The sequence below is a fragment of the Astyanax mexicanus genome, chromosome 5 (assembly GCF_023375975.1).
Source record: "Astyanax mexicanus isolate ESR-SI-001 chromosome 5, AstMex3_surface, whole genome shotgun sequence".
NCBI lineage: Eukaryota > Metazoa > Chordata > Actinopteri > Characiformes > Acestrorhamphidae > Astyanax > Astyanax mexicanus.
Window position 1 is genome coordinate 30817230 of NC_064412.1, and position 27029 is coordinate 30844258.

The window sequence follows — 27029 nt, forward strand, 5'->3', positions numbered from 1 at the left end:
GAGGTAGAGTCACCTGAAATAGTTTTCTTAGCGTCTTGAAGGAGTTCCTGGAGGTCACCTTTCCATCACTTTATTTCATTTCAAATGTTTCAATAGAAGGTTTAACACTTCCAGATTTGGGTTTCCAGTAGCCCTCTAAAATGGTTTTGAAAGGAAATTTGCCTCTAAAAATACTCCAAAAGCTGTTTTTAGAATGTCATGGGACATGAATTAAGTTTTTTTATCATGACTTTTGCTATATTCTGTGGAAAAATATCTTAGAAAATTATTAATTGACCTGCAGAATATGCATGTGGTGCCACATGCACTTTTGCGATTTTTGTGAGAGTTATTTGTCTGTTTATATATTATACAATTCTATCCAGATATCGCCAGTCACAACGACATAGTAGATTTATGGCCACATAAAGATGGCAAAGATGTTTGGAGGATAGAGGTGAGGCATCCAACCACAAAAACACTGTACCAGCTGTTAAGCTTGGTGGTGGTAGCCATCTCTTTGGCTGTTTTTGTGCTGGTGGAACTGACAAAACTGATACAATGCAACTGATGAAAGTTGTTGGTATAATGCAGAGAGATTTCGAGGCAACCACAAACCATCAGCTAGTCGTCGGAAACTTGGACATAACTAGGTTTTCCAATACGACAGTGATCTCAAACAAAGTCCTAACTTCCAGAAAAGTCATGATGTCAACCCTGGAGCCAACATTTTGAACTCTTTTTAAACAATTTTGCTAATAAGAACATATTAACATTCAACCAGAACTCTAAAAAAACAAAAGCTTGTTAATGGTAACCAAAAACATCTGATCAAGTGGCTACTGGCTAAGAAACATTTACCGTAATCAAAAATAGTTCTGCGTACCAAGAGCTGTATGTATATTTTTGATCCTTTGAAAGACATTGAGTCTTGTTAGTCACATTCCCTGATATCATTTTTATTATTATATATTCCCTGGCCTGTTTTCTTTTTTTAAAAGCTCCATCTCGACTGAACTCTGTCCTGCCCTGAGCACTGCATCATTAGCTCACTCTATCTGTGTCTCTCTCTGTCTGTCTTTCTCTTATCCGTCTCCCTGATATAAGCCTGATTCCCAACTGTGCATCCTATTCATTCAGTCTAATGGAGGGAGGTCAGCAGAGGCCGGGCCAGTTCAGCTCGACCTCATTCTCCACTCAGCCTGTTAAACTTCCTCTCAGCCATTAGTTCCAGTCCAGCTTTAGTGAGCGAATGATCTCCAGCGTGTGTAATCTTTACTCTGGCATGCCACCCAAAACACATTTTCATAAAAATATTAAGCTATTTAAACGTGTGCAAGCATCCTCTTTCCATTCTGTCATGGTGAGGTAATGATCAGGATATATCATCAGATATTAACCCTTGTGTGGTCTTAACATTCTGTTTACTCCCCTTGTCCTATGAGTCAAAAATGACCCGCCCTACCAAAGCCCCAAAATAAAGCAGCCTAATTTAATTTAGAATCCTCCAAATTTGTATTCTCCAGGATCCATTCCATTTTTTGGATGGTTGGTGGGTTGAACAAGAGAAAGGTGGATGGGATGAAATGTGCTGGACATGGGCAGCTGAACACACTGTTGGTTCTGGAGTCTTCCTTATGATGTTAAATGCTGTGTGTATTAGAGGGGGTTTGTGTGTGACTTTTATACTTTTGGTGTTTAAATGCTTTTATAAATCATGGGTCAAAAATGACCCATGAGACAATCTTTGTACCCTAGTGGTCTACAGCCCACATGGAAACATAAACAAAAACAAAGTATCACTCCTGCCTTTAGAAAAAGTCATAACATTTCAAGTTGGAAAAAGATAGTTTAAGGTATTTTTTTCTACAGCTACATATGGTAGCGGGTCACTTTTGACTCACAAGACAACCCAAGGGTTATGGAAACACGCTGAGTTTAAGCTCCGACAGCTCTTTTTAGCAGAGCTTCCGCCAGTATTTTCTTTTTTAACTGTGTGGTACATCATGGTAATCATCACCGATATTCCCCCAGTCCCACTTCCACACTCTGGGTTGCCTGGTATAGAACACAACAGCTTTCAGACAGTGTCCTGCAGCCATGGAAAGGGGAAATCTGGCTATTTTTCTGCTGAACAGGCAATAACTGAGCTCCAGTAAGGTTGCTAACAATATCACTTGCGTAGTAGAGATGGACATTTTGGACACTGAAACACATATATTCACTGTTAGTTACAGAGTAAGACTCGTCATCGTTTGACACTGTGTGTCAGTTTCGTAACCAGCGTGAGCTTGGTGTCTGGGGAGGAGCAAATGGGGCAGAAAACTCTATTCAGTGTTTGGTTGTTGTTCAGCAGAAAAAAGCCAGCTTACCTATTTTCATGGCTGCAGGACACTGATTGCATGCTATTGTCTATACCTGGAAATCCAGGATGTGGAAATGGGATGGTTGTGGCTAGATTTGGAGACCACAATCAGGCAGATTACCATGACTTATCACACAGTTTAAATTAGAACATACTTGCTAAGCTCTGCTGACAAGAGCTGTCTGTGCTTTAACTCAGCATGTTTCCTATAAATATCGTTAATATTAGTTGAGCTACTACAGAAAATATAATGATTAATTGTCCTTTAAAATCATGCAGATATGAACCAGCATCTTCAAATAATGATCCTAATGTTCACATCAACCATCAGAATGAGTTATAAAATATCTCACTGATTTCGGGTGTAGTGTGATTGTTGGTGCCATACAGGTTATTTTCGGTGTTTGCTGATTTTCTAGGATTAACTGTCTATTACTTCAATCAATCAGTCAACCTTTATTTTGACTTGGATGTACATTGAGGGCAACCCTCATTTTCAATGTAGCCGAGTATTTAAAGAAACAGGGATTGACATGACAGAGAAAATAATAGCTAAATTTGATTTTTTTTAAATAACAGTAAATAAAATATAAAAATAGATAAAAAATTCAAATAGAATTAAAATAAAATAAAAAATAATAAAAATAATAATTATAATAAAGCTTGGTTTAATTGATAAAAAAAATTGATAAAAAGAAAATAAGATTAATACAACAAAAATAGTTAAAATTAGCTAAAACTAACTTTTACATAATACAATAAAAATACAAATAAATAAATGAACTAAAACAATTAACAAAAAAATAAATTACTTAAAATCGGGCAATTAGGAAATCCCGTTCAGTTAGTGTTAGTTCTGTAGATAGGGGCACCTCATCGTAGAAGGAGGTAAACAGAGAATTTTCAAATTTGTTGGAGCTGACAAATTGGATACAGTAACTCAAATAACCACTTTGTTTAATTGTGGTAACAAGAAAATCATCTCAGAATGTACACCAATGTCCAGCATTTTAGTGGATGGGCTTCAACAGCAAAGGACTACATTGGGTTTCACTCATTATCAGCCAAGAACAGAAAGCTGAGGCTACAGTGGAGTGCAGTAGGTACAGACTCACCATCCATTTCTGCTTAAGATCATCACACAGATAGGAGGGTCAGAATTTGATCCAAACAACATGAATCCATTGACTCAACCTGCTTTGTGTCTTCAGTCCAGGCTGGTGGAGGTGGAGTAATGGTGTGAGGAAATGGCACGCTTTTCTTGGCACATTTCTAGCTTCTTAATACCACTAAACCATTGCCTGGAATGTAGTATAACACAAAAATGATACATACATGGTCTTTGTTCAATTTTACATCTTTGTTATTTTTGTCTGCTTGTTTCAGTGAGCTATACATTCAGTTCAGAGCTTCTTGTTGTTGTCAGTGAATTAGAATGTGATTTCTAGGGGTTAAGCCGTATCTTTGTACAGAGGAGTACAACAAAAAAGCCAGGGCTTATGAGTTTAGAAGCATCCCAGGGGGTTGGAGTGGATCAAAGCACTGCCTGGCATTGTAGAGATGAGCCCTTCAAAGCCAATTTGGTCCAAATCCCAGTCGTTCAGTGTGCTGTCTGTGTCTGGGTGACCTTGATTAGGTCCGGCAGCAGCCTAATGTCTGGACATTTTTGTAGGGTTTTGTTTATTTTTCCAAAAGAGTTCATTTTTTTCTTTTTATTTTTTTTCTTCGGGATTTTTAAGAAACAGTAAACCAATAAAATAATTATACAATTCAAAATCTACTCATACGGCTTTATAAGGATGGTGGAGGCTTCATAAAAAGCCTCCATCAAGGTTAAAGACCTGGACTGGGTTTTACCAGTTGTGAGTGTTTGATCATGTTTAGGATTGTGTGTAAAGTTCTTTGTTAACACCAATTAGTTTTAAGCGATCCTTCAACTAAAGCCGGTAGCATCACAAATCCATATGATGGGCCCAATTTTGGCAATCTTTAGCCAAGCAATCAACCGCACACCACTCTTTAGGGCATGTCAGTGTGTCTTTGCTATCATAACAACGGGAAAAGTAAGCTTTACATGGCTTGACAATGGCAAAAGGCATGTAATAATTCTCTTAAATAATCATGGCTGTGTTTTGGGTGTAAAATGCAATAAACCAATCAGCATGTCACTTGCAATTATCATTAAAAGAGCCAGGTGTGCTTTGGCGGATTGGTATTTTAATGGTGCAGCACTTCTGTCTCAGCAGAGGAAACTGACCTTCATGCATTCACGTTGTAAAGGTGCATGAGCAGGTCGTTTACAGGAAATATAATGTTATTTAATTTAGTTTTCTGTTTATTGTTGATGTAAATGTTAGGTCTGTGCACTGCTGCGTGTCCTTGGATGTGTGTAATGAGCGGTTTTGTGCGCTGAGAATGTGTGCTGCACCTGTGTTGCCAAAATGCAATGAACATCTGACGGTTGACTGTTGTCAGGGTTTTAATCAGTCAGTGGTGCACGTGTCTTTTTTTCCGTTGACAAGATAGCAATTCACACTATCTTGCTGCGACAGCAAACGTGCACTCTGAACTTCATGTTGCTGCTACCTGCCTCCTCTTCCTATTTTTGTGTATTTATCTATTTTATTCTATTCTAATTTATTCTGTTCTTTTTTTTTCATTTTTATTTCATTTTATCTTATATTTATCTATTTAAACAATTGCTCTTTGGGAGTAAACTGGACGATGAGATAACAATTTCGTTCCACTTCATGTACCACATATGATGTGAATGACAATAAAGTCTCTTTGAATCCTTGAAATTATCCTGAACAAACCTCATTTCCAGACCCCCACACCCATCTGCATAGATATATACTTGAGCATGCACTGAGCATGTGCCGCACCTGTGTTGCCAAGACCGCAATGAACGTCTGACTGTTGTCAGAGTTTTAATCAGTCAGTGGTGCCAATGTGTTTTCTATTGCCAAGATAGCAATACACTATGCAACACTATTTAAGCTATGCAACCTTTTTGCGATTTATTCAGGAATTGCACTTTTTCTTAGTATCATATAAATAGTTTCCAAACTTGTAGTCCATTCAACTGCATCAGCATTTTGCCATTTTAAGTTATTCCATTATGAGTTCTATATTCTAAATAGCTGTTACTGTCTTAAACATGACATGTTTTGCCATGTTTTTTAACTTTTGGAATTCAATTATAAATGAAGCAGAGTATGTATTTTGTATTACTTTTAAATATAGGCCAAAACAAATTTAGTAGCTCTTAAAATTCTAAGAAGTCTATTGCTTTTTGAAATGCATTCAGTCTGGTGGGTCTAAGTGTGTGACTGGCACTACAGCTGGGGGTCTCCAGCGGAAAGGCTGGCAGGGCTTTTTGAAAGGAGCACTTTGCATTCATCGACCGACAACAAATTCCTCATAAGAACCTACAAAAAGGAGCACAATCATACTGTACATCCACGCAGCTTTCAGAAATGACTGCGGCTCAGCGGCGGCTTTGTGTCGGCCTCTCTTTCATTCAGAACTCTTTCCTTCTGTTGTCATGGATGCGGAGAGGAAGAGAGCAGGGGCTATTTCTGTCTCGTCTCCAGCTCCACTTCTTACCCAGCCTGGCAGCTTCACAAAGGAAGAGCCATCTCAGTTATTCTCTACTGCAGAGTCTTTCACTCACTCTATCTCGCTCTCTCTCTGCCTGTCTCACTCTCTCTTTCTCTCGCTCTCTCTTCTTTTAGTGCTCCATTCCTTCTGTTAACAAAACAAGCTTTATCTGTCCCAGAGAAAGAGAGAGGGAGAGAGAGAGAAATAGAGAAGACGTGTGTGTGGCATTATCGATAACTCATCCCACAGCTTTCACAATATCAGTACAATCATATCATTAGTGCCATTGAGGTTTTTTATCATTAAATTAGTGTTTTTGCCCTGAACACAAAAAATATTTTTCATTCTATGGACCCTTTATTATTTTATAAAGCTTTAGACTACATGTTAGTCTACGTGTTTAGCATAATACCCAGAGGTTGTCTTTAAAGAAATACATGTATAAGTACTGCCAGCATTGCTGCAGAGCTTGAAGTGAAAGACCATTCTGCAGTGATCAAACTATCTGCATGCCACTGTCCTAGAAGGGGGCCTCTTCTGAAGTTGATGCACAAGAAAGCCCGCAAACAGTATGGATTACTTGAACCATGTCTTGTTGTCTGATGAAACAAAGATTAACTTGTTTTGCTCAAATGGGTCCAGCATGTGTGTTGACATCCCGAATGGCAGTTTTTCAACGCGATAACCTTAAACACATCTCCAAGATGAATTGCTTTGCTGAGGAAGCTAAAAAAAATAAAGGCGATGGACTGACCAAGCATGTCTTTGGACCTAAACTCAATCGAGCACCTCGGTGGCATCCTCAAATTGAAGGTGGAGGAGGTTTATAAAGATATTATGTATTAATTAGAGTGAGATTTTACTATTGCAGACTAGACAGCTTAAGCTCGAGACGATATGAGAAATATTAATTGAAATTAATATAATTACTTGCTTAACATGTCTTCATTGGAAATTGGAGAACAGGCTGAAAGGAGGATAGTAAAGTATGCAGTGAAACAGATATAGGTCTACAGTCTGTAATTATAACTACAATAAAAACTACAAAAAAATGGATAATGGATGTAGAAACAAAGAGGTGATCATAATGTTATGCCCAATCAGTGTTCTCAGTATAAGCACCCCTCTTATTTTTTAAAAAGGATTCATCAACTCCTAGTGGTTTTGCTAACTGATCTGTCTTTTATCTGTAACGTGTATGAGTCTATTTTCCTCTGAACGTGGATTATTGATCCACAGTCAGTGTGATCCAGGGAGAGATCGATATCAGCTTCTCACGCTTCAAAATGCTGACCGTATTCATAACCTCGCCACAAGGACACAGTGAATGGCTTGGCTTGAAAACATATCTAGAATAGAGCTCGAAATGTTGGACAGACCCAACAGAATGATTTTTATTGGGACATTCATTTCATTCTTATTTGTCGGGTTAAAACTGTGCAAATTGGTCACAATTTGGACTTCATTGCAAACTGTTATAAGCCATTTAAAGGAACAATTAGTAATAAATGCGAGAGAGTGTGTGAAATGGCTACATTTGCAAAGTCCAAAATGCATGTTTCAACTACGCTAGTTGTGGTGATAAATTGCCCAGCTATGGTTAATGAACCTTCCTGAAGCTCTGTGATTACCCGTTCAGCAAAAATACAAAAAAAAGGTGTTTTATATCCCTGACAACTTGAGGTCTGGAAATGCAACTATGCTAGAGGTGGTGGTAAATTACCCAGCTATGGTTAGTGAACCTTCCTGAAGCTCTGTGATTACCCATTCAGCAGAAAAATAGAAACAAAGTTGTGTTCTATCCCTGGCAACTCCGGGCCTGGAAATGGGACTGGGGGGGAAAACAGTGGGCAGATTTGGAGGCTACAAACCACACAGACTACTCTGACGTACTGCACAGTTCAAATAAGAAAATACTGTGAAGTTCTACTGAGAAGAGGTGATACTGTCTAAACCCAGATTGTTTCCTTAATGTCATGGATCTGAGGTGTGTAAAAAGGAAATTGAGCTCAGACATGTCAGCAGAAACATATCTGTTAAATGCACTTCCTGTTAAATGCAATACCTGAATTAGTTTGTAGTATGTTGTTCAAACCCTTTTTTCTTACCAAATTCATGCTCTATTTAAGAATAAATTAATTTAAATTAAAACACTGTTCAGGGAAAGTTAAACATTTAGCATTTATTTAGTTTTCACTTGAAAGCTGAGCATTGTATGGACTTACATGTAGCAGCAATGGAGTCTCTCAAACAGAGCCAGTCGTACCAATGAGCCCTTATATAGGGGAGTTTCCTGCCTTTGGAGTGGGACATACCACTCTTAAAGCTAGAGTAGGGGGCTATTATAGTTGTGTGTTTGTTTCTGCAATGGTTTTGTTAGGTAAATCCTTTGTTTATGCTTCAATATGTATATTGTGTGTTGTATATAATTCGGTCTAAAGCCTACAAGTTGATTATAATTGGGAATTGAGTTAATTGGTCTTGTTTAGTTGGACTGACTAGAGGAGAAGCTAATGCTTAATAAATTGGAAGCTCCTAAAGCTGAGGGGAGTTTTCTTTTGTTTTATTTTTTGGAACCTAGAGGCTGGTCGAAACAGGAGGCACTGATGTTTAGCTTGTTTCTCTAGCAGGCCTTCCAAGGCATAAATATTTGCATCTCTATAAAGAAAAAGTAAAAGGAAGAAAAAAGTAAAATAAATGCTGCGCTGGACGCTGCTTCTATAATCCTTAATATCCACAACAAAACAGTCCATTATTTGAAGTTTTATCCATTCTAAACAGTATTTTTTTGTGTTTTTAAGTGTTGCTTAAAAAATTTGGAAGCACAAGTCCACTAAGCCTTTGGGTCCATAAATAGCATACTTTGCTATGATCTCTGTGTTGTTGGTTGTCAGCCAGCCAAACACTGGGAACTGGACATTAACAGATCAGTCACTGTGTTGTTTCTCTGAACCATGTCCCAATAGGGTTCTATCACCTGGGCAGGTGAACTGAAAGTGGAGTTTTAATGTGCTAGAAAGGAGGTCTGGCAGCCAGCCATCAAAGTTAACTCAAAGTGCAGCCAAATGTAATAATCATATAACAAAATCATCATCATATTAGGCCTTTTTTACTTATCTGGAGCAAATCGCCGCTGTCTAATGAAAAATAAGTATCTCCATTTTTGTCGATTTTTATTTTACTATATATTTTAAACAAACTGTCCTATACCCTCTGCCAAAGTTTCTTGATGAACGGACCAATATAGTAGATGTATGATGAGCAATGTAGAAGAGCAGATCATCAATGATGAAATACTGTTGCCTGCAGTCGGTTGAAACTGTGCCAGTGATGATGTTGCCAGGGAGCAGCCTGACTGTTCTCACAAACACCTGAGCCTCAAACATCAAGCAGCCGAGGCAACTGAATTATAATCCAGGTGAAACTATACAGAGCGTATAATCTGGAATCTGCACAAAGTCTTGATTCTGTGGCCGTGAGGGGAATGCGGGGAAGCACTGTGCCCTGTTTTTACAATGCTTTGAAAAACGCTTTTCAGAGAAACATAGGAGAAAAACACAAAGAGCTGAAGGAGATTACTAAAGAAGTTTTGGTAATATAATAAGTCACTATGGAGCAGAGGGTTCAGAGTCTACTGGCATCATCTCTACAGCCAGACGTGGGCTATATGGCTATAGAGACCCTCAGAACTGAGCTCTGGAGCAGTGAAACTGTATTCTTTGGAATGATGGTGGGCCATCCTCTACTTTTCTCCCATTTTCTTCCAATTTACACAGCCAGTTACACAACCCACTCATTAGGACTCCCTCTATCACTAGTGATGCCCCAAAACCAGGAGGGTGAAGACTGGCACATGCCTCCTCCGACACATATGCAGCATTTCTGAGTAGCATCACAGCGCGCTCGGAGAGAAGCTCAGCAACTCGTTTCCGGTACACACATCACCCTTTGGAGTGGGGTGGGGAGAGAGCGCTATCTACCCACCCAGAGAGAGCAAAGCCAATTTTGCTCTCTCAGAGCTCCGATAGCCGATGGCAAGCTACATAAACAGGATTCGAACCAGCAATCTCCTGATCATAGTGGCAGCGCCTTAGTCCGCTGGATCACTCAGAGCCCCCCATAAGTTTAATAGTTGATGATGAGGTGGACAGGTGTGATCTTCTTGTTGCTGAATGCTCCACAATCTAGTAGAAAGCATTCCATGGACATCAGACCCAGCAACTTTAAGAGCAGCAGGATACATTATTTTTTTTAATACTCTTGATTTGAGAAGAAACAATGAACTAGCTGAAGCAGGTGAGCGTCTTCATTTTAGGCAATTGCTGGTCTCTATATCTGCGCTGGAGATGCCTTTGTTCTCAAACCTCAGTGTGAGGCCATCTAAGTCTGAGAGCACATGGGCAGCACAGGGAATTTCATTGTCTAATGCAAGAATTGCGAACAGGATATTGAACGATTTCAGGGCTGTATGACTGGATATCTTCTTGGTCAGCAAGGTTAGGTTCTAGACAGTAGAGTTTAGATTCTGTTCTCCAGCTTGAGGAAAGTGTCTGTGATATAGGCCTAGGTTTTTAATGCTGTTTTTAATTTTATATAAAGCTATGGCATTTTATATAAAGCTATTAAAGTTTTTTTTTTATTTTACCAAACTGAAAACCTCTGGAATATAATCAAAAGAAAGTTGGATGTCATCAAACCACAAGCCATCAAACCAAGCTGAACTGCTTGAGTTTGTGTACCAGGAGGAGAACATGATGTATGAAAACTGTGATTAAAAACCAGGGCTATCCCACCAAATATTATTTTTTTAACTCTTAAAAGATTATGAATATGAACTTGTTTTCTTTGCATTATTTGAGGTCTGAAAGCGCTGCATCTTTTTTGTTATTTCAGCCATTTCTCATTTTCTGCAAATTAATGCTCTAAATGACAATACTTTTATTTGGAATTTGGGAGAAATGTTGTCCGTAGTTTATAGAATAAAACAACAATGTTAATTTTACTCAAATATATTCCTATAAATAGCAAAACCAGAGAAACTGATTACTATTTTTTCCAGAGCTGTATAACAAAGTAACAAATCACATTGTGAGTATAAAACAAGCTGCACAAGTTATAATGTTAAAATCACCCAGCACATGAGCTCATCCACCTGTCTGCATGACACTCAATTTTGTGTTCCTTCCTTAATAAACTGTTTTTTTTAATAGGCCTATGCTTCTTCTGTGTTGCACTGTTCTTGAACATCATTCTGAACAGATTCCGCTTATTCAAACAACCCAGAATTTTAGTTTTAAAGCTCAGTTTTAACACTCAAAAATTGTTGAGTTTAAAGCAAGTTTGGGCTCAGAATGACAGTTTATGGGCTGGTCTGGGCCGGGCTGGACTCAGACAGAACGTGACCAGATCTTGGTAGGGTCAGGCTGTTTTTTTTGGGCCCACTCTAAGCTCTACTAGACAGCGAACATGGCTAGGTGACTAGAAACAAAAAGCCGGTAGTGTAAGGGGCCGCCCGCGCCGTGGTCTTCCCACCACTAGAGGGAGGCCACGCTCTAAGCCAAGTGGTAATCAGCGCGATTAACAACAGCTGGTGTCACTACCTTATAAGGGCTTCCTTCCGGTTCCTCGGCGCAGAGTCTTGAGTATTCCTGTGAGAAAGCAAGACCACGCCGGTTTTCCTAGCGATCTCCTTAGAGTTGCCAAGTGGCTCTCTTTTTCTCTTCACCTCTATGAGAACAGTGTATACTGGGCTCAGTTCAGAGAGGTTCTCTTTATTCCTTCTTTTTCTCTTCACCTCTATGGGAACAGTGTATACTGGGCTCAGTTCAGAGAGGTTCTCTTTATTCCTTTCGGAGCTACCTGCTTCGCTTTAATCCCTCCACCTCGTTGGTCGTGTCACCACGAGGCTGTCTTTCTTTTTTTTCTCTCTCTCACTTTCGTCACAAAAAAAAAAAACAAAACAAAAAAAAAAAAAAAAAAAAAAACTTTCTATCGTTTCTAGCGACCAGAGGGGGAAACCTTTTCCCTTCTAACTTCGCTTATCTTTTTATCTAGCCTTTATTGGTTGGTTCTCACAGTTTACAAATCATTAATCCTGCTATAATTATTATTATTATTTTCTTTCACTTCGTTTACTTTGCTCGCGCTCCCGCTTGCCACGAGTCATTTAGTTCTTTCCAGCGCTGACGTCATCGGCTCGTCCCCGGTGGCGCAGTGTGTAGGCAGCGGTCGCTGCGCCTCAGAACCCATTCTCGCGGGTGTTCAAACCCCGCTCTCCGCGATTTTTATTTTGACTTTTTCAAACCTTATACTGTCGCTTTGTGTCTTCATTTCTTTCATTTCGCCACAGTAAAACAGTTCTTTCTACTCTTACACTTTAGTTTGTTTAATTATTTGGTGTTCTATACCCTGCCCCCAGTGTTAAAGCACCTACAGTCACTAATCACTCATATCCCTCTATAGTGTTGTGGTCTACTCATTGGCCCTTCACACAAACGGTCTGGGTTCAAACCCAGCTCAATGCAATTCTGCCATATTTGCTTTTGAGTTCATCCTGGTGCTATATTTCACCAGGTTAAATACAATCTGAGACAGCTATCTGGATCTTACCTTTAGGGCAGCTGTCTCATTACAGCAAGACTCTGCCAGAATATGGACTCAGCAGATAAGGCAGCAATGCAACAGGCCATAACCTCTCAGGGTGCTCGTCTGGGCAAGCATGAAGACGCGTTAAATCAGCTAGCTGAGCGTCTGCAGGAGTTAACGGTGGCTGTCCAACAGTTGGCCATTCCACCCAAGGATGAAGCCCCACCTGCTGCTGAGGCTCCGCCTCTCACTGCATCCTCCGCAGACATAGTGCTACCAGCCCCCATGAGATTCAATGGTGAGCCAGGTGGATCTCGGGGCTTTCTGCTCCAGTGCTCTTTGGCTTTTAAGCAAGCCCCTAATCGGTTCCCCACTGAGGAGGCCAAGGTTGCATACATGATTTCCCTCCTTTCTGACCGTGCCTTAGAATGGGCTACAGCCCTTTGGGAGGCCGGTTCTGTAGACTGTACCACCTCTTCTCTATTTGCCGGAGCCATGAGGCGGACATTTGATAGTTCCAGCAGGGGCAGTGATGCTGCCACTGCTCTCCTCAATGTACGCCAGGGTTCTCGGTCTATTGCGGACTATAATATCACTTTCCGTACCCTGGCTGCTGAGAGTGGGTGGGACTGCCTTGCTCTTATGGCTGTTTACCAACAAGGCCTCAGTGAAGAGCTAAGAGATCTCATGTCAGTCCGTGATCCTCCAAATTCTTTGGAGGACCTGTATGACTTGGCTCTTAGGCTTGACAACCGTCTTCGTGAACGTCGCCGGGCCAGCAAGAAGGGGCCTCGCACTCCTCAACCTCAGGAACCTTCTCCTCATTCCCGGCCACAGTCTCGGGCTGATGGGAATGAACCCATGCAACTCGGTCGCACCCACCTCACCCCCCAAGAGGCCGAGACACGTCGCCGTCAGGGCAGATGTATGTATTGTGGAGGGGACGACCACAAGATAGAAAAATGCCCTGTTAGGCCAGTAAAAGGCCAAGCCTACCCCCGGTAGGGGACCCCAGGGTAGGCTCTCTCCTCAGTCCCCAGTCAAGTGGGCTGTTTCTCCCAGTCACTTTGATATGGGGAACACCACCTAAGGAGGGACGCCTGACTGCCTTTATTGACTCCGGTGCAGCAGGCGATTTCATGGACATCTCCACAGCACGCCAACTGGGTTTACCCCTGGAGTCCCTCACCACTCCTCTACCAGTGTCGGCTATAGATGGCTTCCCACTAAGATCAGGGGCAATTAACCAACAGACCAAACCAGTCATTATGAAAGTGGGTCAACATACTGAACGCCTATCTTTCTTTTTGACCCAGGCACCAAATCTACCTGTTATCTTGGGGTATTCTTGGCTGCAAAGGCATAACCCCCATATAGACTGGCTCTCAAAAAGTATTCGTCAGTGGGGTCCCCATTGTAGGGCTTCATGTTTACGCCCTGGCCTCCTGGAGAGTCATGGAACCCCACACCAAAAGCCTGTTGACCTGACTAAGGTACCAGAGGCTTACCATGACCTCGAGGAGGTCTTCAGCAAGCAAAAGACTGAGGTCCTACCACCTCACCGTACCTTCGATTGTGCCATCGAATTAATGCCGGGGACTGTTCCTCCTAGGGGGCGCCTCTTTTCTCTATCAGGGCCTGAGAGAGAGGCTATGGAGGAGTACATCAAAGAAGCACTGGCACAGGGGTTCATCCGTCCTTCAACATCTCCTGCTGGGGCAGGATTTTTCTTTGTAGGCAAGAAGGACGGGGGTCTGCGACCGTGTATTGACTACAGAGGTCTTAACAAAATCACGGTCAAGGACCGCTACCCTTTGCCTTTGATGACAACCGCCTTTGAGGCACTCCAACAGGCCTCCGTTTTCACGAAATTGGACCTTCGGAGTGCCTACAACCTGGTGCGGATCCGGCCTGGGGATGAATGGAAGACAGCATTTGTCACCCCTACAGGCCACTATGAATACCTAGTCATGCCTTTTGGGCTGATGAATGCACCAGCTGTCTTCCAACGGCTTATCCATGAGGTCCTGCACGAGACCCTCGGCCTTTATGCTTTCGTTTACCTGGACGACATCCTCATATTCAGCAAAGACCTGAAGGAGCATGTTGTTCATGTTCGAAGAGTGTTACAGCTACTCCTGGAGAACCATCTCTTTGTAAAACTTGAGAAGTCTGAATTCCATGTTTCTACAGTGCGGTTCCTGGGGTTCGTGGTCTCCAAGGGCAGTTTAGCTATGGATCCTGCCAAACTGAAAGCAGTGGCCGAGTGGCCTCGTCCCACCTCCCTCCGCCTGGTCCAACGTTTTTTGGGCTTCGCCAACTTTTACCGCCGGTTTGTTAGGAACTTTGGCTCGGTTGCTGCACCACTCACTGCTCTGACCCGCAAGCAGCCAGGCCTATTCCAATGGACCGACGAGGCCCAGAAAGCCTTTGAGGAGCTCAAACACCGGTTGACCAGTGCCCCTGTCTTACGCCTCCCAGATCCTGACCTCCCATTTTTGGTGGAGGTGGATGCCTCGGACATTGGGGTTGGTGCTGTCCTGTCCCAGCGCTCAGGGGAGAACAACAAGCTCCATCCCAGTGCTTATTTCTCTCACCGTTTGACTCCCACTGAAAGGAATTATGACGTGGGAGATCGGGAACTCTTGGCCGTTAAGATGGCCCTTGAAGAATGGAGACACTGGCTAGAGGGATCCAAACACCCGTTCTTGGTCTGGACGGATCACAAGAACCTCTCTTACATCCAGAGTGCTAAGCGACTGAACCCTAGACAGGCCCATTGGGCCCTGTTTTTCAGTCGCTTTGACTTCACTCTGTCTTACCGTCCAGGATCCAAGAACATTAAGCCTGATGCCCTTTCCAGGCAGTGGGAGGAACCCTCTGTACCACAGTTCTCTCCAATTCTTCCCCCCGAACGTATACTTGCTCCTCTGCAGTGGGAGATTGAAGGAGTAGTCCGGACAGCCTTACAAACTGAGCCAGATCCAGGCGGAGGTCCCACCAACAGGCTGTATGTCCCCACCTCTGCTCGGGCTCAGGTTATGCACTGGGGACACACCAGTCCTGTTTCAGGCCATCCAGGGGTTAATCGCACACTGGAATTCCTGAGCAGACGATTCTGGTGGCCTAAGATGGCAAGAGAGGTTCGGCAGTTTGTGGCTTCCTGTGATGTATGTGCACGTAACAAGGAGCCCAGGACTAGGCCCCCTGGACTGCTACATCCTTTACCTGTTCCACATCGCCCATGGTCACATCTGTCCTTGGATTTCATCACCGGATTACCCAAATCCAGGGGCAACACGGTCATTCTGGTGATTGTGGACAGGTTTTCAAAGGCAGCTCGATTTATCGCCCTGCCAAAACTCCCGTCATCTCAGGAGACTGCTCAACTCGTTCTCCACCAAGTCGTGCGGTACCACGGGATCCCTGTAGACCTGGTATCAGATAGGGGCCCCCAGTTTTCAAGTCGGTTCTGGAAAGCTTTTTGTACTTCTCTGGGGGCTTCTGTCAGTCTGTCCTCAGGGTATCACCCCCAGTCTAATGGGCAGACCGAGCGGGTGAACCAAGACCTTGAGCAGTCTCTCCGGTGTCTGACGTCCACTTGCCCTGCCACCTGGACGGATCACTTGTTGTGGGCTGAATACGCTCACAACACCCTGTGGCACTCCTCTCTGGGAATGTCCCCTTTCGAGTGTCAGTTTGGTTATCCGCCTCCCTTGTTTTCAGACCAGGAGGCAGACACAGCTGTTCCCACTGCACTCAGTATGGTGAGGCGTTGCAAGAAGGCGTGGCGACGTGCACGTGCCACTTTGCTGGCACAAACCGCATCACGCAAGGCCGCTGCAGATCAGAGGCGTATGCTGGGGCCATCTCTACGTCCAGGTCAGCGTGTGTGGTTGGCGGCTAAGGACCTTCCGCTTAAAGTGGTCAACAAAAAACTGGCTCCTCGTTACATCGGGCCCTTCAAGGTCATCCGCCGTGTCAACCCTGTGTCATACAGGCTGCAACTCCCACCGTCCCTTAGGATCAATCCCACTTTCCACATTTCGCGTCTCAAGCCGTTCCTGTGTTCAACTGGGGCCAGGCCTGTAGATCCACCACCCCCTCGCATGGTGGCGGGTTCGCCAGCCTATACGGTAAATAAAATACTGGATTCCCGTATGGTGAGGGGCCGAGTCCAGTATCTGGTGGATTGGGAGGGTTATGGTCCCGAAGAGCGCTCTTGGGTTCCAGCTGCCCGGATTCTTGATCCGGATCTCATCCGGGCTTTTCGGCGTGATCAGGCGGCTGGGCTTGGGACTTCTGGAGCCGCCCCTCCGGGAGGGGGTCCTGTAAGGGGCCGCCCGCGCCGTGGTCTTCCCACCACTAGAGGGAGGCCACGCTCTAAGCCAAGTGGTAATCAGCGCGATTAACAACAGCTGGTGTCACTACCTTATAAGGGCTTCCTTCCGGTTCCTCGGCGCAGAGTCTTGAGTATTCCTGTGAGAAAGCAAGACCACGCCGGTTTTCCTAGCGATCTCCTTAGAGTTGCCAAGTGGCTCTCTTTTTCTCTTCACCTCTATGAGAACAGTGTATACTGGGCTCAGTTCAGAGAGGTTCTCTTTATTCCTTCTTTTTCTCTTCACCTCTATGGGAACAGTGTATACTGGGCTCAGTTCAGAGAGGTTCTCTTTATTCCTTTCGGAGCTACCTGCTTCGCTTTAATCCCTCCACCTCGTTGGTCGTGTCACCACGAGGCTGTCTTTCTTTTTTTTCTCTCTCTCACTTTCGTCACAAAAAAAAAAAACAAAACAAAAAAAAAAAAAAAAAAAAAAACTTTCTATCGTTTCTAGCGACCAGAGGGGGAAACCTTTTCCCTTCTAACTTCGCTTATCTTTTTATCTAGCCTTTATTGGTTGGTTCTCACAGTTTACAAATCATTAATCCTGCTATAATTATTATTATTATTTTCTTTCACTTCGTTTACTTTGCTCGCGCTCCCGCTTGCCACGAGTCATTTAGTTCTTTCCAGCGCTGACGTCATCGGCTCGTCCCCGGTGGCGCAGTGTGTAGGCAGCGGTCGCTGCGCCTCAGAACCCATTCTCGCGGGTGTTCAAACCCCGCTCTCCGCGATTTTTATTTTGACTTTTTCAAACCTTATACTGTCGCTTTGTGTCTTCATTTCTTTCATTTCGCCACAGTAAAACAGTTCTTTCTACTCTTACACTTTAGTTTGTTTAATTATTTGGTGTTCTATACCCTGCCCCCAGTGTTAAAGCACCTACAGTCACTAATCACTCATATCCCTCTATAGTGTTGTGGTCTACTCATTGGCCCTTCACACAAACGGTCTGGGTTCAAACCCAGCTCAATGCAATTCTGCCATATTTGCTTTTGAGTTCATCCTGGTGCTATATTTCACCAGGTTAAATACAATCTGAGACAGCTATCTGGATCTTACCTTTAGGGCAGCTGTCTCATTACAGGTAGAAGCTAAAGTTAGGGTACAAGCCTTAGCTATGAATGGTCAGAACGATTTGCTGGATCCACTCATTTTTAGACTATTGAGTCGACATGCTATCCATCATTTGCTTAGTTAAAAAATCTACTTCTTGCCAAATCAAGAAATTGTACCTCCTGTGTTTTATGGTTGAAATGGTGCAGAGATGGCCAATTTTGTGGTTTTTAAAATGCTGCTTTGATGATTGCATTTGCATTTCTTGAGGTTGGTAGCACACCAGTTTGTAAAAGGCAGCTTTTATACCTGAACTTTACCAGCAAATATTCAACAGCATCCATGTCTCTAGAAAGACTAACATCTAGTTTGCAGTTGCCACTGGTATTGGCTGGATTTTCAGTTGTTGCTCCATTAAAAAGCATGAAAATGTGGGTTTGCCATCTTGATCCACAAAACTGAATGAAAAGCACATGAATGAAAGTTTTCCAGTTAAATGTAAAGTTAAACACTGTTGGTGTTAAATCGACAAAGTACATGTTCAATTTTTACACAGTTTACGCAGATATTTTATTGCACCAAGATAGATGTCTTTATTTAGGCATATGGAGGATATTATCAGTACTTAAAGTACACTGACCCAGCTGTATATTTCATTATTACCCTTCAGACAGTGTAATTTGTCCTGATTAATTAAATTATGTGCAACAAAAACTGAATAGAAACTACTGCACTATGCATGAAAAAATACTTAAATACGTTTTATGAATCTGCCACTCTTTTGAGGCATTTTGTCTTTGTTTCAGGACATTGGTAAATATTGTGATTCGTGAAAATGTCTTTAAATATCATGGTATAATATTTTTACTTTTTCACCCAACTCTTCCCAGTGTTGTTTCAACATTGGCAAATATGCTGTGTGCAAATAGAGACATAATATCTGTGTTAGCAGAATTTACAGATTTTTGTGTTAGCTCAGCAGTGCGTCAATTGATTACCACTCTGTAAACTGCCTCTGCTTTGATGCATTGATTATATTGAAAACTCATTTGTCTTCCTCTCTCTCTTTCTCCTTCTCTTTTTCTATGTCTCTCTCTCTCTCTCTCGCTGCAGTGTGGAAAGAATGCAGAGAACTTCGACAAGTTCTTCACACGTACGCAGCCCCAGCTGACCCCGTCAGACGAGCTCGTCATTGCCAACATCGACCAGGCCGACTTCGCCGGCTTCTCCTTCATCAACCCGCAGTTCGCCCACCCCTCCCTCACCAACGTCGCATGAGCCAGGACCGAGGCGAGACGCAAGAGTAACTCTACCTACACAACCCCAGAAGGCCTCATGCTTAGCGTTATCCCTGTGTCCCGTACAAAACTCCTAATCCAAACTTCTCCTTACTCTACTTTTTTCTAGATTTTAAAGAATTCTTCTCCTGTCCATCGTCCAATGAGTTTTAGGCCAATCAAAGAGTTTACCTTAATGATGTCAAAAAAAAAAGAAAGAAAAGAAATGAAAAGATCTAGCACTTGGGGTGTGTGTTGTGTGGCGTATGGGTGTTTACAGTATAAACCGACCACATATTATCTTGTTTAGAGAGGATTTAGCTCCAGGCACCGAACGGAAAGCCATCCATGCTCTTGGAGGCCATCCTGGCTCAAGCTGCTGGGCTTTGACCGAGCAAGATCTCACCACCTGCTGTCTCCTCCAAACAGTTGCCATTAAAGCCCATAACAGATGCAGAAACCCGTAACAGTGCTTCCTGGAGTTTAGAAAGTAAGCCATGGCAGTCTTCCCAATCAGGAGGCACAGAGTGGGTCATGGACCAGCAGGCCTCCATCAGTCTTTTATTTTAATGTGTTTGTTTTAATTCTGTGCTCGATGTTCCAAAGCCATTTCGTGTAAAAGGCCAGTCGTGTTGAAAGCTTTGTTAATCTTAAATTGTTAAGCTTTGCCTGCCCAGAATCTTCTTTAGACTTTAGTTTCAGACATGCAGCTTAAGGCAGGTGCTTTCTGTGCAAGTGTAGAGGCATTATCATGTGTTTTTTTTTTTTTACAAATGTCCCTAATATCAGGCCAGTTTATGTATCTCAGATTAAGCAACAGTAGATTTTTCACTGTAAAGCATTATTTACAGTGTTTAATTTAACAGTGTTTAATTTAAACAGTGTAATAAAAAGCAAGGCAAGTTAGCCTTAGATAGCTATGTCATTAACCTAAACTCTCTGATGTACCCTACTATTTCACAGTTTAGAGATATTGCCTGATAGTTACCTAACTTCTATAGTCCAGTTTTTCAAATTATTCTAAACAAAATACTACTAACAGTGTAATTTAGCACAGGATAAAAGCTAATTTCTGTATAAAAGCAGAGCCTGAGAGTTTTGACTGTAGCAGACACTTTAGCTTTAGAGTCTGCAGCTTCAATAGAACTCTCTTCTTTACATTTAAATATTAGTGACAAATGCTTTTTTTTTAGATAGCAACTCTCTAAATATCATTTTGATCCTTTGCTTACACCAAAGCCAAGGTCTCCAACTAGCATACAAGCTAACTGAACAGCATTGAAAAATATTCACACCCATTTGTGGGTGGTCTAAGTCTGGTTTGCTTTTATACTTTGCCATGACACTCCAATAGAAGTCATCATTTTCTCATTTCTCAATAGAACGTTCAGTTTTGTCTTTTTGTCACTCCTTGAAAAAAGCTAAACATGCTAACACTGCTAATAATGTGTGAAAGCTTCTTGGACGTGGTCACTTTGCAACACACATGCAAAGTCATTTCTGAACCATTTCATTATTTTATTACTTTTAAACTGTCCTCTTACTTATCAGAGTTTAAAACTTTTAAGTTTAAAACAAGAAGTAAATTCAGGCACTTTTGACAAAGTCTTATACAGTATATATAGATAAATAGAAAGAACCCAATGCCAGTTTCCTCTCTTTCACTGAAGCCAAACAAACCCACTTTATTTCTATACCATTTCATCCATTTTCACGGGGGCTTGTGGAACACACCAGGAAATGTTCTATAAGTAAAGAATTACTGATAAATGAAGTGTTTGCATATCTGTCATGCACATGTGATGTTGCATGCTACTGAATTCAAATGTTTTCCTCCATGTTGAAGAGTATTGTTTGATGCGTTCTCTTTGTGTTGCTTGCCGAAATCATCTTTCTACTTTTATTTTAAATTTTCTTCATGAAGATGTCATGTTTCCTTCTTTTCTTTTGATCTACCATGTGACCACTCACTGCAATATCGCAGTGTATTAACAATTCTGTAAATATTCATAGGTTATTTAAGAAAGAGAATAGCAAGTTGAGATTTTTATAACAACAACTGAATGTGCTTTTATGACATTTAGCTGAGAACGAGCACCTAAGCAACCTACTTGTCGGGTTTAAGTCTTTACAGCATTGAATCAGCTGATGTTAACTTTGAAATATAGCGCAATTATGAGATGTTTTAATGTTCCTTGCTTTGTTTTAGTAACCTTTTCGATCTTAAATTTTTTTGTGTTTTAATTGCCTCTTCTTGAGGACTCTTATGCTAATTATGAAACTGTTAGAAATTACATACATGTGCAAATTGTCAAACTGTAATTGTAATTATGGCTTGTTTATGTGTACCATGGTTTACATCACAGCTTATTATTAAAACATATTACTTTAGTAGTAACTCATACAGCGTACATACAGAATAGATATTTGTTGGAAGAGAATTTCAGAATACCCATGTTCTCTATCATATCTGGTACAGGCTGCAATGTAGGAGCTGATTGGATGCCGTGGTTGTGAAGTTGGAGCTGATTGGCTGCTGTGGTCCTGCTGTTGCCTTGGCTCTCCTGGCCTGCATGTTGTTGACTAGGCAGGAAGTGCACGACTAGATATATATTTAGATATATAATATACAGCATGCATGAAAATGAAAGCATTCCAGATTACAGCATGGACGTAATGTGACAAGAAAAACAGCTACAAAAAAAAGTTTTCTTTAATATTTTATTGTGTTTGTTTTTCTTTATTGAAAACTGCCAGGCTTTGGGGAACGTCTAATTTTTGATGCATATCATATACATTTTTTATTGTTATTTTTGAATCAAGGAATAGAGCCAGGAACTGGACTGTCTGTTTGATTTCATCTTTATATATTAGGTACCAGCTTCAGTGTCACAGTGCAAAATAATTAAATACCATTGCCATCTCTGTGCTTCGCTTTCTTTGACACCAGTATCAGTATTTACAGTAGAAATAGTGTGTGTCTGCGTCTACCCATTTCAAATCCTCAATAACCAATTTATCCTTTTCAGTCATCACTTTCTACTCCTTAAACCCCCAGATTTACCATTCAGTTTTTTGATCTTAGGGCTTTTTTGTTGAGATTTGAGTAACTGCTTTAATTATCCAGTAACTACAATAAAAACAACCCCTTGACTTAACAGCAAGTGTAGCATTGTCTCTGACTTCACATCTAAAAGGTGGAGCAGCTAGATAGGAGGCTACAGATACTCCTATAGGAAATAACGGGCCTCCTATAGGTCTCCTACAGAGATTCATATAGGTAATTATTGGCCTCCTGTAAATCCTATAGCTTCTATAGGTCTTCTACAGATACTCTTATAGGTAATAACAGACCTCCTATAGGTCATATAGCTTCTATAGGTCTCCTACAGATACTCCTATAGGAAATAACAGGCCTCCTATAGGTCCTATAGCTTCTATAGGTCTCCTACAGATACTCCTATAGGAAATAACAGGCCTCCTATAGGTCCTATAGCTTATATAGGTCTCCTACAGATACTCCTATAGGAAATTACAGGCTTCCTGTAGGTCCTTTAGCTCCTATAGGTCTCCTACAAATGCTCCGTTAGGAAATAACTGGTCTCCTGTAGGCCCCATATCTCCTATAGATCCCTACAGATACTCTATTACTACTGGAAAGAACTGCTCTCCTATAGACCCTATAGCTCCTATATGTTTATACAGATACTCCTATAAGAAATTACCGGCCTCCTATAGGTCCTATAGCTCCTATGGGTCTTATACAGATACTCCTATAGGAAATAACTGGTCATCTATAGCTCCTATAGGTCTCCTACAGATAGTCCTGTAGGAAATGACTTGTTTTCCATTGATCATACAGCTCCTTTTAGTCTACTACAGATAAAACGGATGGGGAAAAATGATGATTAAGAAACAGTATACTGTTCAGCTCTATAATATATTTAGTCGGGTTTTATGCAACTACTGTAGTTGTGTGTTAAAGTAGGTGATTTAAAAATATGAATATTTCATTACTTACCAAGAGAACATATCATGTATTTCTGCTATCCATAATTACAACATGTGAAAACCTTTACAGTTTTATGACAAATGAGCCAAAAAAAAGTCCCCCCAAAAAAATCTGCTTATAGTAATTTAATTGAAAATGTATCATTTTAAGAAAAAACACGTACATAAAGTTACATCTGCAAAGTCCTATTATTTAAAGAGACGTTTAGCTAATTTGCTAATTTGTAGACCCAAAACTTTTTAAAACTGGTAAATCAGTGTCATAACCAATTTATTTGTTGTAATAACTTTCTGTGGTTTGGCTTTTAAAGTCTTTAAACTTTTTAGAGGTCTGGTTCCATTCATCACCACTGTAGACACTTCTTCTGTGCCAAGCCAGTGCCAGACAGAACCCGATGATAGCAGTGTTGCACTAACTGTGTCGTCTTCACCAAAATACATACAGTAGACTTTACACTTTCGCAGTGTGTGGTAGACTGACCCAAGATCTGTCTCTTGGTGCCACATGCCTGGCCTCTCTGGCCTGGTCTTACAGCCCTAGTTGTTCTGGCCTTGTTCTCTGGCCTGTTCTCTTTACTCTGGTATAACAAGCCTGGTCTCTCTAGCCTGATCTAACTTACAAACCTGGACTCTTTGTCCTGGTCTCAACTCATCTCAACTCAACTCAACTTTATTTATAGAGCACTTTAAAAACAACAACAGACGCAACAAAATGTTGTACATAGCAAATTAAGTAAAGTAAAGACAAGTAAAGCAAAATTAAAACAGTAAAATAAAATAGGTAAAAATAAAGAACTAAAACAAGAACAAAGTCTCAAATTGGGTTAAAAGCCAAGAAATAAAAATGAGTCTTTCGCCTGGTTTTAAAAGTGGACAGTGACGGAGTCTGTCTGACATATAGTGGTAGGTCATTCCACAGTTTAGGAGCCGCTAGAGTCTAGTGATCCTTGTTTCTCTACTCTAGTCTAATGAGCATGGTCTTTCTGGCCTGGTCTTACAAACCTGCATTATCTGGCCTGGGTCACGATCCTGGTCTAGGAAACCTGTACTCCATTGCCTGGTCTGATGTTCCTAGCCTTTCTGGCCTGGTCTAACATGCCTGGTCTAAAAAGCCTGATTTTTTCTGGCCCAGTCTAGTCTTACAGGCCAGATTCTCCACTTCTTTCTGATTCTTTTCACAGTTGCTTCCTCTGCTTGACCATTTTATCCCCATTTTGCCTTACCTAGCAATCAGACCATCCCTGTGCCTCTGATGAAAAATGCATAAATCCTGGTGTGTGGATGTGTGTGTGGATTAATACTAGGGCTTATATTTTTGCCCCAGGCTTCTTCCCTGTCTTTCATAAGTATCTCTCTCTTTCTCTCTCTCTTTCTCTCTCCCCTCTGGCCATTTCTCACAACAGCCTTCTGGCAATAAACATTTTTCTTTCATTCTCTCTCTCTGACTCACTTGTTCACTATCTCTCATATTCTTTATATATTTTCTTACATTCTCTGTATTTTTTCTCATTCTGTCTGTTTTATTTCTGCTTTTTCTTTCTCTATATTTTATCTTCTTCACTCTCTTTTATCTCTCAGCTTTCTCATTCTCTCTTTCTCTTAGTTCAGTTTCTCAGTGTTTCTCACTTATCTCTCTCTCTCTCAGTTCAGTTCAGTCTCTCAATGTCTCTCACCCACACCACTTCTATATTTTCCTTTTTAATAGAGAATTTCTATTCAAAATGCTTTGTAGTCCAAGATTAGGATTAATCCCTGTCTGGAAAACTTGCCCCTATGTTTTTTTTTTACCTTGTCTCTCTTTCTCTCTCTCTCTCTCTCTCTCTCTCTCTCTCTCTCTCTCACTAACTTTCTCATTCTCTCTACTCTCTCCCCCACTCTCTGTCTCTTGTCTCTTATGTCTCTCTTGTCCCAGCCATCTCACTGAAACAACACATTCAGCTTTCCTGACAGGCCGACTCTAATCGGAAAATCGATACTGGACAGTCACTTTTTTTTGTCACTTTTCCTAGCCGATACAAACCACCAGGCACAGTCGTACAATCATATATCAAAATAACCCTCAGCTAAACTTCCTCACCTGCTTTTCATTTGCTTGGTTGTTTAGCTGCGTAATCAACACACTTGACTGCAAATCTATGAACTGACCCTCAAGAACTGAGGGTGGATTTCTTCCTTTAATGGCTTGTCTTTTTCTCTTCCTTTTGTTTAGTTTTTTTTTCTTTTTTTCCTCCTGTGTGTGTGTTTGTGTTCTGTTGAACTCCAAGGAGGTAGATTGGTTTATTTCCTTTAATTTCCAGCACAGGATCAACAGAAGGCCTTAGATCGCTTATATCTCTGTTTCTGTCCCTGGACATACTGATGTAGGAGCCCATAGCCTGTGAGAGATCTGCTCCACTGTATTTTGTTATGGTGTCTGTTAGTCTGTTTTCCTAACTGAGTCCATGCTTTTACCATGTAACTGACGTCATTTGTACCTAATGTATGATACTGCAAATAAAGTAAGAGAAATAAAACACCATTTTCACTTGCTCTCTCTGTATTTCTCTGTCTCTGGCTCAGGTTAATTTTTTCAGTATGGATTTTAGTTTCTCAATCTAATAATTAAGTAACTATTAATTCTACATTTACATAACTAGGCTGAAGTGACTTAAATCTGATTTGTTTTATGTGACAAACAAATCAGATCTGGTCCTTTCAAATCAGATTTGAATCACTTAGGCTATGATTAGACAGCAGGCAAATTGAATTATGTGGATACCACAAACATAGTACCATGGGTTGCTCAATACAGCTCTGTAAAAAAATGAGTTTTTTTTTATTTTAACAAATTGAAAACCTCTGGAATACAATAAAAAGAAAGATAGATGATCACAAGCCATCAAACCAAGCTGAACTGCTTGAATTTTTGGTGTAAAGTTATCCAAAAAGAAGTGTGTAAGACTGGTGGAGAAGAACATGACAATATGCATGAAAACTGTGAATAAAACCAGGGTTATGCCACCAAATATTGATTTCTGAGCTCTTAAAACTATGAATATTAACTTGTTTTCTTTGCATTATTTAAGGTCTGAAAGCTCTGCATCTTTTTTGTTATTTCAGCCACTTCTTATTTTCTGCAAATAAATGCTCTAAAAGAAAAAAGAAAAAATATTGTCCGTAGTTTATAGAATTAAACAATAATTTTCATTTTACTCAAACATAAACATACATAGCAAAATCAGAGAAACTGATTCAGAAACTGAAGTGGTCTCTTAATTTTTTCCAGAGCTGTATTCATTCTCATATTCGTATTAACCATGAACTGAATACATATCAGCTTTATGACCATATTTGTAGGGCTATGTTCAGACGGACAGACCAAATTCCAATTTTTGGGTTGTCTACATAATACACAGACAGATGATTTTTGATAGTGTGAAAAACCTTGTTGGCATCAGTAACTAACCTTTAGTGCTCTTGGACCTCCAAGAAGAGCACTTTGATAAGGTTGTTTGTTGCATTATGAGTGATGAAAAAAAATTACACTGAGATCTAAGTTGCACATCCAAAGCATCCAGACTGAGAACATATCTGTTTAAATAGGATTGTAATTGCATTTCAGACCACCTCCAAATGTGGTTTGAAAAATGCTAATCCTATGTGGTTTTCTGGCAGTCCAGACAGTCAAAGGGATGCATAGTTGCACCAGGGGCATCAGAAACATGTTTAATATGGGGGGCACACTGGGTAAATTTCTTTAAATTAATTAGATGGCATTTCCTGCATTGTAGTGTAT

The 27029-nt window shown here is 41.1% G+C and overlaps 1 protein-coding gene across 5 annotated transcripts in view; it reads left to right on the forward strand.

The window, feature by feature from the left end:
- Positions 1 to 25768, forward strand: part of prkcaa (protein kinase C, alpha, a) — a 247631-nt gene extending 221863 nt beyond the window's left edge. Inside the window, exons 17-19 of one of the 5 annotated variants that reach the window (XR_007439091.1) lie at positions 19080 to 22562; positions 22625 to 22686; positions 22749 to 25768. Coding sequence is in view for 1 of the 5 variants with exons in the window: in XM_049479124.1 (XP_049335081.1) it covers positions 19080 to 19244 (165 nt within the window). In the remaining 4 variants the exon portion in view is untranslated. Of the gene's footprint in view, positions 1 to 19079 lie in introns of all 5 variants that reach the window. The other 4 variants (XR_007439089.1, XR_007439090.1, XR_007439092.1 and 1 more) reach the window with 4 other exon arrangements.
- Positions 25769 to 27029: the final 1261 nt, after the last annotated feature.